The sequence below is a fragment of the Protopterus annectens genome, chromosome 10.part0, assembly GCF_019279795.1.
Source record: "Protopterus annectens isolate FY-2018-M chromosome 10.part0, PAN1.0, whole genome shotgun sequence".
In the NCBI taxonomy this organism is placed as follows: domain Eukaryota; kingdom Metazoa; phylum Chordata; order Ceratodontiformes; family Protopteridae; genus Protopterus; species Protopterus annectens.
Window position 1 is genome coordinate 1,759,244,530 of NC_056744.1, and position 17,850 is coordinate 1,759,262,379.

The 17,850-nt window shown below is 40.0% G+C and overlaps 1 protein-coding gene across 5 annotated transcripts in view; it reads left to right on the forward strand.

Annotated features, from left to right (window-relative positions):
- Window positions 1–17,850, forward strand: part of LOC122813988 — a 558,403-nt gene that overhangs the window by 355,405 nt on the left and 185,148 nt on the right. For all 5 annotated transcript variants that reach the window (XM_044086560.1, XM_044086561.1, XM_044086562.1 and 2 more), the window contains exon 6: window positions 1,623–1,684. In XM_044086560.1, coding sequence (XP_043942495.1) covers window positions 1,623–1,684 — 62 coding nt within the window. The remainder of the gene's footprint in view (window positions 1–1,622; window positions 1,685–17,850) is intronic.

Here is a 17,850-nt window from a genome sequence, read left to right on the forward strand (position 1 = left end):
TATCGCAACCACATTTTCACGGCAATACCGGGTTGCTTACTGGTCGTCGGATATGTTCAGTAATGTTTTTAAAGTGTTATGTAGTATGTTTTCTTTAAAAGCCCAGGTTGTTTTCTGGTGTGTTATCAGTGAAATCTAAGAAGCACACCGCTGTTGTTTCTGTATGCACTTTACCCTTTACCGACAGCGTGTTGCTTATGGCAAGTGCACTGAACGTTCATTCTTTTCCTGGCAAATACTGTCAGATAATGGATTTCGATTGGTCTTTAGTACAACCACTAGCATTCTGTCTTCAGTGTTGGCGCTAACAACTGTAGTAGTCAGATTAAAGACAGAAGAAGCAGAAGAGTGGAGTCAGTGGGCTGATTTCCATTTCTATTTCTGTACACCCGAAAACAACCTGGGCTTTTAAAGAAAACATACTATATAACATTTTAAAAACGTTACTGAACATATCCGACGATCAGTACGCAACCCGGTATTGCCATGAAAATGTGGTTGCGATAATACGTAAGTACCAAGTTTTTTTTTCAGCTTTTCTTTCGCTTCCTCCTTTTCAGTCATTTGAATCTTTGAATTTTTTCTAAGCTTTTTAGATATTTTAGATTAACCACCTGTCAACATTTTATTAGTTGTTTACCTTTTCATGTCTGTGTACACATTTGTTTTTAGCCCTCTTCATTTCTTGTAACTTTATATAAAAGAAAAGCCTTCAGAAGTTTAAATCATTTACTTTTAACTGTTCTGTTAAATATGCTACAATGTTCTAAAGTATCAGTGTCATGCAAAACCCACCAGACCCCCCAATAAAATGGGAATGGAAATAAATATTTAGGCCTTTTTATGGAAAGAAATGTTTAGGCCTTTTTGTTTCCCACAGGCACATTTTCATTTATCAGTGTAAATGGATATTACAAGATACTCCAGTAATTCCAAAAACTGACACTGATGTTTTCTTAAATTATGAAGAGTAAGATATTTTAATACCATTTTAAATCAATAATTAAACCAAATGACTGATAGAATTATTAATTCCGGTGGATGTTTCAAAACAGTAGCAAGATGGGGACATACGTCCTCTTAAGTATGGCACATGCCGAATGATTCCACATGAGCAGTCATGTGATACAGGAATTAACGTGTCACAGGGAATAGGGGCCTTTAGCATCTTGAAAAAAATTACTGGATGATGACTTAGGAGTGTCAGTAGAAATCCAAGCACTATAAAATGACTATGGTAAGTGGTTAAGACCTCTACCATAAGAATCTTCTCTGAAAAAAGATCACTGGTTATCTTTTAATACTAAACCAAAGCAAATTTCTTGAAAGCAGTACAGTAAGATGGTGTATAATATCAAATATTATCCCAAATAAATTTTTAATTAAAATTTCTGAGGCTGGAATGGCAACACACTTCATGTCAAGATTTTAGCAGATTATGTGGCCATTTTCTATTGCTTCTGGATATTAGATTACAAAAACTTAAATGATTTACAGGTAGGTCTTGTGCCATGTTTGATCCGTGGAATATGCCACCTTTTCATGAAAGGAATATAAAAAAGGCTTCATCATACAAGTGATGTGTGTTACTTACAAAGTATAATGTCTGCATTTTATTTTAGGAGATCACCCCTGCCTTCAGACAGTCGGAGAAGTTCTTACAACAAGCCAGAATCAGACAATGGTTAGTTTTTGTCTTCCTGTTATATATTTATTGGATCATGTATATTTTAGGAGCAATTAAAAAGCTTAATTTTAATATACTGTGCACATGGATTATGTATCTATATGTAAACAGTGCCAGATAAGCATTATCATAAAAACAAGCCATCCATTCTCTCTATGTATTACTTTTGCTACAGTTCTGTGGATTGCCTTAGCTCTTATATAAATTGTACAATGATGTCTTGCAAACACATGTCCCTGGAGATGTGACAGTCTAGTGTCTTCATTGGTTAGCTGACTTAAAGGAATAAGAATTAGTAAGCACACACAGACATGATAGTTTTTCTAAGTTTTCATGTGAGGTTACATTGTTACCACTTACAATATAGTAGAGCAGCGTGTGTAGATTTTGAATGTGCACATCATTACATTGTTGCTATTTACAGTATAGTACAGCAGCTTCTACAGATTCTAAACATACATGTTGTTACATTGTTACCACTTATGATATAGTGCAACAGCTTGTACAGATTCTGAACATACACAAGCAGCACAACTGACTGCACCTCAGATATTTACCAAACACAGTTCATCTAACACTACTGTCTACTGAAAATATCCAAATGTGTAATTGTGGGGAACAGAATCCCCAAACCTCACTGAGATCAGCAGGAGAGAACTCCAGCAGTTACACAGGGACATGGCCTTCCTTAGCTCCAGAAGTAACAGGGGATGTATGTGCGTGTGTGAGATGGAGTGTGTGTTTATGTGTATATATTGGATGTCTGACACTCTGTTCAACAGCCTGTTTAGGTGGGGAAAGAGATCAAAAACTCTGTTTGTTGAGTGCCCTGTCTGTCAGAAAAAGGAAGGTCCAACTGTATGTAAATGAATGGGTTGGGATGAGAATATGTGTGAGCATGTGTGGTTTAGAGATAGTTTCATAGTTTCATAGTGTAGTACTAGGCTATCTGCCCTGGGGCATTTGTAAGCCTAGCCATAGTGATGTGGCATTTGCCACCCCATGAAATGGTACAAAAATGTACAGAATAAATCTAGAATACTGTGCCTCTGTCTAGTAGTGACACAATGAAGGTCCCCTTATATAACAGAATTAGTTTACTGTGCCCCTGTCTAGCAGTGACACAGATGTGACCCCTGGGGTAAACTTACGATCTCCCATCCACTCATCAAGATTTCTCTTGAAGAGAGTCAGTGAGGGGCTTTGCCTAATACGAACTGGGATCTTGTTCCAAAGCATGGGAAGCCTCTGGGTTATGAATCTATCCCTCCAGCATGTCCTATTCATACTTGTGCTGAGGTTTAAGTCTTTAGCTCTCATGGTCCTGAAGGATTTGGATTTTTTGAGGTGGAGCATGTCCATCAGATCCTGATTGGACATAGCCTTGTACATCAGGCAGAGATCACCTCTGAGCAGGCGGTATGCTACTGAATAGAGATGAAGTTTCTTTACTCTGGCAGAATAAGACATATGTTGGAGACCCTTGATCCTCTTGGTGAGGTACTTTTGTGGTCTCTCCAGCTGTTGCAAATGCCGGGTGAGGTACATACCAAATGGGGCATTGTACTCAATCATGGGTCTGATGAGGGAGGAATATAGGGGTACAATGACATCCTTGGATCTGGATGTGAATCCCTTCATGATGAGGTGTGCAAGGTAGAATGTTTTTCTAACCACTTTGGCAACGTGGGTGTCAAATGAGAGGTCACTGTCGACTTGGGTCCCTAGGTCTCTGATTACTTTTTCCGTACTCAGTGGGTTGCTGTCTATGTGATAATTTGTGGGTACTTTGTTTTTCCCAAAGGGGATGACTATACATTTTTTGGCATTTAGTTTAAGGCCGTGACTCCGGCACCAGTTGTTCGTTTCTGTGAGGCCTTTTTGTAGGATGTGTGTGTCTGCTGGTGTATCGACTATGGCACCTAGTTTGCAGTCATCTGCGAACTTTGTCAGCCACAGCCCTCCCATGTTTGCTTTAACATCTGAGAAATAAATGCCGAACAAGAGGGGTCCCAGGACAGATCCCTGTGGGACACCACTTGTGACTGGCTTTGAGTCTGACATTGCTCCAGCGATTTTAACTTTATGGGTTCTGTCCTTTAGCCAGTTTGCAACCCATCTAGTGACATAAGGGTTTACTTTTAAGCTGTTGAGCTTATCTATGATGCCTGAGTGGGGTATTGTGTCAAGGCCTTAGCCAAGTCCAGGTATGCTGTATGGACTGCTTTGCCCTCATCAATGGCTCTAGTGACTGTTTTGAAAAAGTCAACCAGGTTTAAAAGGCAGGATCTGCCCTTTACAAAGCCGAACTGGGTGGGGTCAAGTGTCTGTAGGTCCCCTATGTCTCTGTTTATGAGTTCCATAATGATTCTTTCCATAGCTTTGCAGACCATGCTGGTTAAGCTTATGGGGCGGTAGTTTCCAGGGTCTGTAGAGGCACCCCCCTTGTGGAGTGGGACCACTGTTGCCAGTGTTCAGGTACATATCCCGAAGTAAGGCTAAGGTTAAATAGCATTTTTATGTGTGGGTTTAGCTCCTCTTGGAGTTCATGTAACACGCAACCCGGGATACCATCAGGTCCCATTGATGCTGTGTTTTTTGTTTTGTTTAGGGCGGTTCTCACTTGGACATCTGAGATGACAGGGAGATTACATTCAGCTGGGATAAGTATTTCTTCTTTTGGGGGTGAAGGAGGGGAGAAATTTGCACTGAACCTGTCAGCCAGAATGTTGGCAATATCTGTGGGTTCAGTGTATTTTTTGTTGTTGTGAACCAACTCTGAGCATATCTGAGTGTTTCCGCTCAGGTTTCTAACATAGCTGAAGAAGGCTTTGTGGTTATCTTTAGTGTCCTTAGCGATTTTTCTCTCAAAGTTGGCCTTGGATGTTTTTATGAGAGAATGTAGTTTTCTGCTAATGTTGATCAGAGATGTCTTCCCTTCATGGGATTTTGCTCTGACGTGCAGTAGCTTCCTTCTTTTGTTATACAATTTGTTTATGGCTGAGGTCCACCAGACAGGATGCTTACCTTTGGTGGAGAGCTACTTGGATTTGTTTGGGATTGCATGATCCATGCATTCTTGGAGATGTCCATAGAAAGCATTTGTGAAGGATTCGGCATTGTGGGATGTGGTATCCACTGGCACAGTGGGCTTAAAGGATACCATCTCAGTCTTAAGAAGAGTGAAGTCTGCTTTTGAGAAGTTTTTCACTGTGGTCTTTTGTGTTGGGGGTGGAGGTGGGTTATGTATATCCAGGGTGATTAGTTTGTGGTCAGATCTCACTAGTGAGGGGTATACTTCCGGTGTGGAGCATTTTGTCCCCATGTTTGTGATGATCAGGTCTAGTATATTATCTCCCCTAGTGGGAGAGGTGACTAGTTGTTCCAGTGCATTTGAATTTATGAATTCCAGGAACCTTTGGGCTAGGGTATTAGGGCTAGAATAATGTACCCAATCTATGTTTGGGTAGTTGAAGTCTCCCAGTATGATGGTATTTTGTGATACATTCATATCCTCCAATGTCTTCAGGAAGGCTGAGTGGGGTTCTTGAGATTGGGAGGGTGGTCTGTAACATGCTACCAGTTGTATAGCAGTTTTGCCTCTGGTTAGTTGCACCTGTATGGTCTCTGATGCTTCATGTGTTGCTACTAACCTGGAGGTGTGGGTGTCCTTGATGAATATGGACACTCCCCTCCCTTTGTGGTTCGGCCGGGTTTTGGGGCGAAAAGCATGATACGAGGTATAGCCTGGTAGCGCTGGGGTGCTCTCAGGAGCCTTGAACCAGGTCTCAGTTACTGCACAGACGTCGATGTTCTCCATGCTGAGGAGTGCATCAAGTGCCTGCATCCTGAGATTTAGACTTCTGGCATTGAGCAGCATTACCCTTAGTTTTTTCCATTTTTGTTTTCTAAGGAGGTGGGTTTGTCTTTTGAGCCTTGCCTAAAAAAGGCACTATGGGGGTGGCAAGAGCCTTAGCCAATATCCGGAAGCCCAGTGGTGACAGGTGTAAGCCATCCCTTGTGAAGCAGCGTGGCTTGTCCAACATGTCATCCCAGGCAGACAGACATTGGATCCCCTTAGAATGACACCAGTACTTGAGCCAATTTTTAAAGTTGATCATCTTGTCTTTGTATTGTGGTATCATTCTTGGTGAGGGCAAGATGCTGCTCAGGGTCATACCAGCCTGGGCTACATAATCGGAGAGCTCCTCTATGTCTCTTTTCATGTAGTCCAGGGAGGTACGTCTCCGGTCATTTACACCAGCATGGACAATGATGGAGTCATATTTGTACTTGCTTTGGAGTGACTTGAGTGCATGTGTTATGTGGTGGATCCTAGCTCCAGATAGACAGCTCACAGTCACCTTCTCCTTGTTCAGCCTGGTCAGCGGGACATCAGTGTGTCTGACTATAGAGTCACCTATTACTAGTGTATCAGGCAAGGTGTTTGGCCTTAAGGGCTGTGATTGGTTGACACACTGACGTATTGAAGTATGTGTTGCATGTGTTTTGTTTCGAGGTGGTGGATTTTTGGATTTCTGCTTTGGGAGCCTCTGTTGTTTTGGTAAGTTGTCTATGTGGGACTGGGATTGTTGTGTGTGTGGTTGCCATCTCCTCCTGTCTGGTCATGCCAGCCCTGAGTTGAGAGAGTTCAGCCTCCAGTTTGGCTATATAGTTGCATCTCTCACATGTATTTGTGTTTGTTGGGAGGAGGAGAGGGTTGTCTGTGTACATGAGACAATTATAGCATTGTCTCAAGATGCCCAGATTGACCAGCTGAACTGGAGACGACGCCAGTAATCTACCACTCGACATGCTAGAACAGTATAAGGGAGTGCTGTACCTTTAAAGGAAGTGGATATTCACAGGGGTGGTAAGTAGATGTAGTGCTTTACTTAGTACGAGAATGGTTACTTAGTAGAGAAGTATTGAGAACAAGTGCTAGGCTTATAATATAGTGAGTAGTCTGGTTATACTAAGAGTAGAGCTTCCTTAAGGGAAAATTTGAAGAGCAGACTTGGCAGAGCCAGAAAAAGTTTAACCTTGTTTAACCGCGCACAACCACGCAAAGCCGTGCAACCACGGATTTTAAACAGTGAACTACAAAAGAGCTAGAAATGGTCCAAAACAACCTTCTTGTGCTGAGATCACTTCCTACAGGGACAGGTAGGCTGCTCAAGGCTCCCCACTCCCACTGGTGAGCAAAGAAACTTCCTTCTATCCAAGTAAGGTAACGGACAATACAGGAACTGCACCACAGCCCAGAATACAGCAATGCCTGTAAACTGGTCTAAACTAGTCGAGGAGAGGCGGGAAAACAAGGATTATTTTTGTTTTTGTTTTTGGTAGAAACACACAGAAAATGCAGAAACAGTGATAAATTAGTTACACAGGCTAGCCCACTTTAGTGGGCAGCCTCCACAGTTAAATTAAACAAACAAACAAACAAACAAACTTTCGATCAAATTCGACTAAAATGTAACTTTAAGTGCAGATTTTAAAATAATGCAGCAAACAGTTAAAAAACAGTTCAAGCTAGTTCAGGGTAAGCTACAGGAGCTATTCCAAGTGAAAAAAAAGCAAAGATACTTAAATCCAGAAAGTATTCGCTTTTCTGAGTTCCCTGCTGCTAGGACCACTCTGCAGAACCACGAGGAGCTTGTCTGAGCAGTATAGCCAGAAAAAAACGCCCAGAGGCGGATATTAAACAGTGAACTACAAAAGAGCTGGAAATGGTCCAAATCAACCAATTACTACAGCTTCTTGTGCTGAGATCACTTCCTACAGGGACAGGTAGGCTGCTCAAGGCTCCCCACTCCCACTGGTGAGCAAAGAAACTTCCTTCTATCCAAGTAAGGTAATGGACAACACAGGAACTACACCACAGCCCAGAATACAGCAATGCCTGTAAACTGGTCTAAACTAGTTGAGGAGAGGCGGGAAAACGAAGATTATTTTTTTATTTTTTTGGTAGAAACACACAGAAAATGCAGAAACAGTGATAAATTAGTTACACAGGCTAGCACACTTTAGTGGGCAGCCTCCACAGTTAAATTAAACAAACAAACTTTCGATCAAATTCGACTAAAATGTAACTTTAAGTGCAGATTTTAAAATAATGCAGCAAACAGTTAAAAAACAGTTCAAGCTAGTTCAGGGTAAGCTATAGAAGCTATTCCAAGTGAAAAAAAAGCAAAGATACTTAAATCCAGAAAGTAGTCGCTTTTCTGAGTTCCCTGCTGCTAGGACCACTCTGCAGAACCATGAGGAGCTTGTCTGAGCAGTATAGCCAGAAAAAAACACCCAGAGGTGGATTTTAAACAGTGAACTACAAAAGAGCTAGAAATGGTCCAAAACAACCAATTACTACAGCTTCTTGTGCTGAGGTCACTTCCTACAGGGACAGGTAGGCTGCTCAAGGCTCCCCACTCCCACTGGTGAGCAAAGAAATGTAGTAATGACTAGGTAAGAGGGCAGAGTTAGAGGGCAGAGTTAGAGGAGTGTGTGTGTGTGTGTGTGTGTGTGTGTATGCATGCCACCCTTTTCCATCTTATTAGCACCTGCATCTTAACTTAAAAATGCCATTCCCATAGAACTATCAAGACAGTTCAGACACTCAACACACACACACACACACACACACACACACACACACACACACACACACACACACACACACACACACACAAACACAACAAATACACACGCACACACGCACGCACACACACACACAGACACACACACACACACACACATGCACGCACACACACTCACACACACGCACACACGCAGACACACACAATGTCCATGTAGTCAGAATATCCCAGACCTCTCCTTTTCCTGCTGTGATAAATCACAAATGATTACAGTCAGATGTTACTGTGACACATTAGAGTTTCACACTTGCATATTCTTCAGTAAATGCATTCTAGTGCAATAGCTGTTATTCTAGTGAATTGCTCATAAGAATAAATTAAATCTGTCCCTGTGCCTGTGTCCCACCATTACTTTTTGCTTTTTGTACATTCCGATGAGCTGTTGTCAAGGATATGCTTTCTGCTTCTGCCCCTCTCTGTCAACATTCACAAACAGTTACAGGTCTTGAAAAATGCCAAAGATTGGGGGTGAGGGAACCACTAGCAACCATGCATTAGATTGTAATATTTAGTGCAACAGGTTAATGCAGAGGTGCACTGTACATACATACATACATACATGAATACAAATATTTTAAGCATGGGCATTAATGCCCTTCTAACCTGCCAATATACCAAAGCAGTTGGTCCCATTATAAGTGTCCAGGTTGCTCTTAAAACTATCTAAACTAGTACTTGCTTTAATGTAATTTGGTAGGCTGTTACATGCATCAGCTACTCTGTCAGAGAACCAACCAATTACTACACTTCTCATTCTTATAGAATCTTCTACACAGGTTGTCTACTGATTGTCTAGTACTTTTATGATAACCCCAAACATTCCCATATGTATTTTTCCTAAATGTCCTATATACCTGAATAAGATCTCCTCTTAAATATCTGTATGAAACACTGTACAAGTTAAAATTATTTTAGTCTTTCATAATAACTTAAATTTTCACATCCATGGATGCCCTTGGTATATTTCTGCTGTACTCTTTCCAGTTTATCCATGCTTGTTTTCTTACAAGTTTTCCATATTGTCATTCCATACTCAAGTTTATGCCTAATATAACTAACAAACAATGACTTCATCATTTCTAATTTCCTAGACGTTATAAATCTTTTTATACAACCTATAGTACTATAGCTAGTACTAAGCAATTGGTTGATATGATTAGAAAAACTCAAAGCTGGATCTGCCCATATACCCAGGTCGTTAAACGAGTCTACAGTTTGAATCACTGTGTGCTGTATTAAATATTCAACTTTCAATTTATGTATCCCAAATCTCATATACTTAGTTTTTGATGTATTTATCAGCATATTATTCTCCTGTGCCCAAATGGTCAATTTAGTCAAGTTCTTTTGCAGACATGCCTTATCTGTAACACATATAATCATTTTACCAAATTTCAAGTCATCTGCATACAGACTCTAGAACACTTCAGATAAAAAAGTTAGGTCTGAAAGATACAGTATAAACAAGTAAGGGCCCATGTCATAGCCCTCTGGGGCACCTAACTGTAACCTTGAATTTCACCTGTCCAGCTGCTGTATGATACTTGCCATGTCCTATTTTTAAGCCATGCACCTATCCATCTTATTAAGAGTACATCAATACCTAGTGTTTCTAATTTATTGATCAGTATTTTGTGAATAACCCTATCAAATGCTGAAGTTAAGTCTTCATAAATTATATCACAGAACACTTTGTCATTCATAGCTGTTATTATATTGTTATAGAACATCGTGTTACAGGTGGTAATAGATCTATTTCCAGAATAAGCATGCTGATATATGGTTTCAATTCCCAACCTTTCCAGTTCTAGCAATAACTTATCCAGTTTTACCTTCTCCATTATTTTTCCACAACATGAAAGTAGACTTAAGGGTCTGTATGACTCTGGGTTTGTCCTACTCCCCTTTCCATTAAAGATCAGTGTAATAAGTGCATGTCTCCAATATTTAGGAATCTGACCTAGTAAATAATAAATATAATGGCACTGTAAGTTCTTGCTGAAATGTTCTGAGGTCAGTATTACTAATTCTATCTCCTTCCTGTGCTTTGTTTGGATCTAGTCCGTGCAGTTCTTTTTCAATATAATCAAATCTGATTTCACTATCTGAGATTAGCTGGATGTCACTAGGACAACTTATCACCCCTTTGTGGAGCCAAACTGTTTTGCATAAGATTTTGTAAATATATCTCTAATCTCTTGTGTCGGAGAATGCATTTTAGAATCTACACACAGTTTATCAGTTTGCATGTCTTTACTCCTTCCACATCTTATCTAGCTATAAAATGGTTTCCTATTATACTCAATGTCTTTATATACATTTTCTTCAGATGTTTGTCGAACACTATGCTTACTGTAGGAAGAGTACAGGGCGTGAAGCTGGTTTCCACTTTTACTTTATATTCGTTATTTTCATGGATGCTTCGCTTTTTTCATTATATACCTTCCATCTAGTGGTGGTGCATTGGTCTGCAGCCTTCTATGGAAAGTGGAAGGGTACAAAAGACATACACATTGCCCCTGGCATCTAGTGGTTTCTTGCTACTCTTTTTGAATATTTTTTATTATGTATTTTTAAGGCATATTATATAGAGTATAACTGGAGTTCAATATCTCCTCTGACCCATGTTATGCATATGTGCCCTTAGGGCACCATTTGTAAGAGTTCTCCTTGGTGTCTAGTACCCTACCCCCATATTGTGTGCTATTAAGGCATGAGATAACTAGGACATTCGCACCCCCATCAATAACTTACCACTGAAATCCCCCAGCATTAACGACACTGGATGAACATGACCAAGTTCAGTACTATGAATGGCCATGAGTGGACGTGCTAGTGTATGCAGCCGAGCAATTCTCTGAATCACTCAGCTGTGTAAATGCCTTACTGTAAGCAGCCCCGGGGGAGGTCACATGACTCATTAGCATATGCCTGTCTCCCAGACTGCCTCATTGTCATGTAGCATGGTCACAGAGACAGCCCACCATACTACTGAACATCTTCATGTAAAAGTGTCATGGTAGGACTGCCTTTGAATTCCAAAAGTTTACCGCGAGGTGTATACTTCCTTTTTATGGCTGCTTGTACATTACATGGAGATTCTTGTATGTCATTGTACATAGCCTGTTCATACTTCCATGTGGCTGTAATATAGTGCTTAGATTTCTAGAAGGAATTCCCCAACAGCCTAGGATTTCACATGTAAATCTGGATTTCTGTGGAACATATTCTCTTGTTTCTATATTATAATGGGAAATTATTTACTGAATCTTCCATGGATAAGATTACATCCATCCCCCCATCCATAGCCCCTTTTCCCATGTTTTTACATGGGATCAGGGTGCCACCTCAATAGTGGCAATCGTCTAGAGCCAAGGATTACAGCTCCAGGTGGCTAGCCCTCATCAGGTAATTTTTTACAGAGTACTCGAATGTCTGTGTCAGTTGATTTAATAAATACATTTATCCAAACGTGAAATTACTTTATGTTAGTAAATGCATGATCTAATTTTAGAGCTCTTGGATAATTTGTCCATGTTTTATTTGAATGTCAGCAGCCACTATGGCATGACCTCTTAACTGTTAAAATTTAAAACATTTTTTTCCATGGAAAAATCTCTCCTGGACCCTTCACACCCCTTACTTCTAGATAATAATTCTGAGACTGCACACCTTGGTGCAAACATTCCCAAGGCTCTGCAGTTTTTCAGTTTACTAATTTAGGGTAATTGTGATTTTTTTTTTTACCTTTCCTTCTTAACCTCATGAAACATAAGCAGATTAACCCTGAGCTCTCCGACCACTGCTACGAACAAGATTTGGTGGGAGAACAGCCACCAACACGGGCAGTGTATGGATGTATGTGTGTGTGTGTAGGGGGGGCATAGCCACAAAAACTATAGTATTTTTACAGTAGTAAGGTAATTTGTGCTGTGATCACTGATCGCTCTGAATGAATTCCCCTATATATATATATATATATATATATATATATATATATATGGTAAATATCTGAACTCCTAATATGTTTTATGCTTGGACTGACAACATTAATTGTGTGTTCGTTCTCAGTTTACAAGATTAGTTGTTGACAATGACTGGATTATCATAGATAATAATGTGCTATTTCTAGTTTTCCACTGGTAATTATTCATGGAATATAATACTTTTCACCAGAATTGGGAGTCATTTTTTATTTTATTTAATTAATGTTTGATAACTGGGTAGGTAGGCTGGGCCTTGGACCCTATGCTGCCGCAACCCGTGTTCATTGGTTCCCACCTATATACTAAACATCTTTCTATTCGTAACTTCAGCTTAGACCCTGCATGTTACTGTACCTTCTACTAACTAATCTTATCCAATAAGCTTTATCCCACACCTTGTTGTACCACCACTCCCCCTTGCCTCATTTACCCCTTCACCTACCAGCCCACCACAAGTAACATCCCATCAGCTTACTCTCAATCTTTTATAACTAAATAACTACTGTATCTCTCATCCTAACCCTCAGCTTACTCCTTGTAACATTGTACTTATATACTACTTAATTTTCAATTGGTGATTCCAGCTTAGACTTTGAAACTCTTTATATGTTAAGAATCTTTCTCTCTTGTTTACCTTATACTATTGTACTTTCTGAAGCCAACCTTGTGCTACATTTGTTTTCTCTAGTCCACTTTTGTATGACCATTTTATACTTTGCTGTAGCATGCAGGCTATAGCTGACATGAGTCCAAAGAGATCTGGCCACTACCTTGGTCAACAAACCTAAATAACTAAATCAATAAATATATAAATTACAAGAAAAAAACAGTGATTTTGAGGTCATCAGCAACTATATGACATCATGAATTACAGCAGAGAGAATATAATGCAAAGATTATAAAGGTCATATCCACACAAAAAGAGCATCATTAAACACAATAACCACTACAAAACAGAACGTAGCGTCATCATTAAACATAATAATATAAAACATTATTGTGGTCATATGGCTATAGGTAATTATATTTTCTTGAGCCTAAGCATGCTGATTTTATTACAGTGGTGATATACACAGTACTGGGTTTGTTATTAGTCCTTCAATTTACAGACTACAATGATGCAGTTTACTGAACAGTAAGTATTCTCATAGCAGGTTGGTTAGCAGGTTGGCATGTTGTGTTTGTTTCTAGGAGAAAGTTAGCCTAACAGCATAAGGTAGTTCATTATTGTATGCCTAATGTTAATATTAAGGGAGAGAATTCTGAATTGTCTCTAGTGGTGTAAATTGATGTCTACACATATTTACTTAGCTACATTAAGTAAATAATGCATTAATTCTCTAATAGCATAGTGATAGGATTATAATTGTTTGTAGACTTTGCTTTTGCATTAGTTTCAGTGTTTTACTTCTGTAGTTATAGGACTATGTGTGTTCTTAGATTTTGTGTTTCCCTAAATTGGTGGGTTTAGACTTTGATATTAACCACTGTCTACATGGAAGTTATATTTGTAGATGTGTTTTAGGAAATGTAATAGTTTATGCCTGAACTGTTTAAATTGTGTCCATTTGTGAACCTCTGCAGGGGTGCCAGTTAGTAAGCATACATATGCAGGAGTTTTATTAGGATAATGTTTTTCAGGGAGGAAGTGATGTCATTAATAAAGGCTGAGAAAGGACCCATGTTTTTAAATGTGCCTCCTTCATTTATGTCATCATCCGATTGGAGTTTAAAGTTTCTGATAGGTAGTTTCAGAAACATGCGTTGGGGTTTTGACTGAATCCTAGGGATGTCTGCAAGTTTAATAGTAGAGTATGGTTCACGATTTCAAAAAGCTGTGGTTATGAAAAAAAAATAGTACCACTGACAAAAACATAGTACCACTGACTTCTTGTTTTCCATTGAGGCATAGGATCATGGGATTTTAGGAAGTTATTAGGCTAATGGCCTTAGGTCCCTTACAAGCCTAGTCAAGTTCTACCCTTATTTCCATGATCAGCACCTATTGCCCATGCCCAAGAGGGGTACAGGTGATACCCCCAGGGTGAAGTTATGGTTACCCATCCAATTGTTCAGATTGCATTTGGAGAGGGCCAATGAGGTGCTCTGTTTGTCATGAAGTAGGAGTCTGTTCCAAAGGTGTGGTAACCTCTGGGAGACAAATATGTCCCTCCAGCAGGTTCTATTAATGTCACATACCAGGTTAAGGTGTTTAGAATGAGTAACCCGTGTACCATTTGACTTGTGGATATGCAACATTTCCAGTAAAGCAGGGTCAGAGATTGCCTTGTATGCAAGGCAGAGATCGCCTCTGAGTAGTCTGTATGAAACAGAATAAAGTGACAGTGATTTCAGAGGATCCACATAGGAGACATGCTGAAGACCTTGAATTTTCTTTGTGGGGAACCTTTGTGGTCTCGCCAATTGCTGCAGGTGTTTGGAAAGGTACATACCAAAAGGGAAGTTGTACTCAATTATTGGCTTGATGAGGGACAAGTACAGGGAGGTTATAACTTCATTTTTTTCTGGAGGCAATGCCCTTACTTATGAGATGAGCAATATATAATGCCTTTCTTACCACTGTGGCGACATGGTGATCAAAGTTAAGGTTGCTGTCAACCTGTGCGCCCAGGTCTTTCTCCACTGAGTGCGTACTTAGGGTGTTGCAATTAATGTGGTAGTTAGCAGGAACATCACTCTTACTGAAAGGGATGAGAATACATTTTTTACACTGAGTTTAAGGCCACAACTTTGGAACCAATCATTTGTTTGTGTAAGACCCTCTTGTAGGATGTTTACATCATTTGGAGATTCTTTGGCCGCTTCCAGTTTGCTGTCATCAGCAAACTTTGTCAGCCATAGAATTTTAGTTTTTGCTTGTACTTTGTTGAAATAGATTCCAAACAAAAGATTCCCCAGGAATGACCGTTTTGGAACACCACTGGTTACAGGTCTGCTTTTGGAGGTGGATTCCCCTATTTTGACTATATGGGTTCTATCAATGGGCCAGTTAGTGACCCATCAAATGATGTAAGGGTTGATACCTAGCTGGGTGAGTTTGTCAATAATAAAAAAAAAACACACAGTACACTTCTCTCCTTCAAATATCCATAAACACCAAAAATCACTAGGAAAACAGGAACCATGAACACCACAGGATCTGAATCAATGTGAAAAAAGGTTATTCTGGTAAATCGCCCTTTCTCATTCTTGGAATAATTGAGTTTGTTAAAACATATCCAATTTATATAACCGACACTTCAAATTTGGCCAATAAGCCACCATCAATTGCACAATTAAATAACTGAACATTTAAACAATTAAACATTTAAAGTTATAATAGCACCAATTGCCAACAAGTTTTTCTACTGATCATTTGGTGTTTATGGAGTTTGTCAATGATGCCCGAGTGGGGGATAGTGTCAAAAGCCTTGGCTAAGTCCAGCTGTACTGTATACACAGATTCCCCCTTGCCCAGGATTTTGGTGACTTTCTTGAAGAAGTCCACCTGGTTTAACAGGCATGATCTCCCTTTGACAAATTGAAACTGAGTAGAGTCAAGTGTTTGGAGATTACGTATATCTTTGTTGATAAGAACCATGATGATTCACTCCATGGCCTTGCAGATAAAGCTAGTTGTAATAGTTCCTGGGGTTAGTGGAAGCACCACCTTTGTGCAAGGGGATAACAATGGCCATTTTCCATTCAGCTGGGATGAAGCCGGCGCTTAGACTATGGTTAAAAAGAGTACCCTATGTTGTTGCTAATTCTTGTTCGAGCCCATGTATGATGCAGCTTAGGATGTTATCAGATCCCATAGATACTGTGTTTTTGGCCATAGAGAGGGCATTTATGACCTGCTGTTTAGAGACACAAGGTAGGGAACAGGTGGTAGGGATGTAATGGGATACATGTGAAGGGGGCAGGGGAGTGAAGTTTTCACAGAACCTGTTTGCTAACAGGTTAGCTATGTCCACAGGCTCAGTATATGTGGTATGATTAACTAATTATTTGCTTGTTTAAGCTGAGGAGGGAGTGTTTCCAGTTTATGGTTCACTCCCTCTTACTCTTAGACAGCAATTTATTCCTCTTATTGTAAAGCCTGTTAATGGCAGTTGTCCACCAGGCAGGTTTGCTCTTCCTTGAAGAGCTTGTTTTGGTTGTATCAAGTACAGCCGAGTCAATGCAGTTATACAGGTGTTTGTATAAAGCATTGGTGTAGAACATGGCATAGCTGCCAGTCCCATCTGATGGGGGAGGTGCAGTGAAGCTATTTATGCCATCTTGTAAGAGGTTATAAGATGCTTTAGAGAAGTTTTTTAGTGTAGTTGCTGCTGGGGGGGGGGGGTCCAGTGGATAGTTACTTCGAATGAGACTGATTTGTTGTCAGATCTCACCAGGGAAGACTTCACAGTGGGGGTGCTACAGTGGCCTCCCATATTGGTAAGCTCCAGACCCAGGATGCTGGCTTCCCTTCTGGGGTGTGAACCAGCTGGTCCAGAAAATTGGAGTTAACAAAGTAGAGGAACCTTTGGGCAAGTGAGTTTGAGCATGAAAAGTCACTGAAAATCACGGTGTTTGGATGTATCTTGATAGACTCAAGTAAATCCAAATAGGTAGAATGGGTGTCCTGATTCATGGAGGGGGCCCTGTAGCTGGCAATTACTTGAATAGTTGTCCTACCAACAGTTAATTGCACCTGAAATATATCCATGGAATCATACAGTTTAACCAATCTGGAGGTATATTTAAGCAATAACCGACGAAGTGGTGTGGTATATTGAAGATTTACCCATGGTTGGCGTGGTTTAATCATGAAGGTGAAGCCCAAGTGATTAAATAAAGCCAACCATGGGTAAATCTTCAATATACCACAATCACGGAGTTAGTTATTGCTATTATACAATGACATTATTTAAGAAAAAAAAATACTTACTTTTCTTAAATAATGTCTTTGTATGACGGTGCATTACTGTTCTACCATCGGTGATGGTATACTGCTTCCTTATGTTGATGCACTGCGTATGCATATGGGACTTGCGTTCTCATGCATATCCAGTACAGCAATGCTTTGAAACAGAAGCAATGGAGAAAAGAAAGTCTCCGTTACTCCCGTTTTTTTTTTTTTTTTTAAGTTTTGGACACTTTATACCAACAGAAAAAAGTTCGGGTGACCGGACCTTTTTCCATTGGTATATTGTGGGATTTACAATGGGCACTCTGGCCAATCACCATGCTCATTTTGGAATATTAATGGGGGGGTGGGGTCATTGTATAATTATCTTTAATGAATGTTGATACACCACCTCCTTTAGTTTTTATGCCTTCAGTTTGTGGTCTGAATGAGTGGAAGAAGATGTAACCTAGTATGGCTGGGGTGCTCTCTACAGCCTTGAACCAGGTCTCCGTGACTGCACAAATGTATGTGTCTTCCAAGGTGAGGACTGCTTCCAGTGAGTGCAGTTTCATGTTAAGATTCCTAGTGTTTAGGAGCATAACCTTGAGATTGTTTTTAGATGGA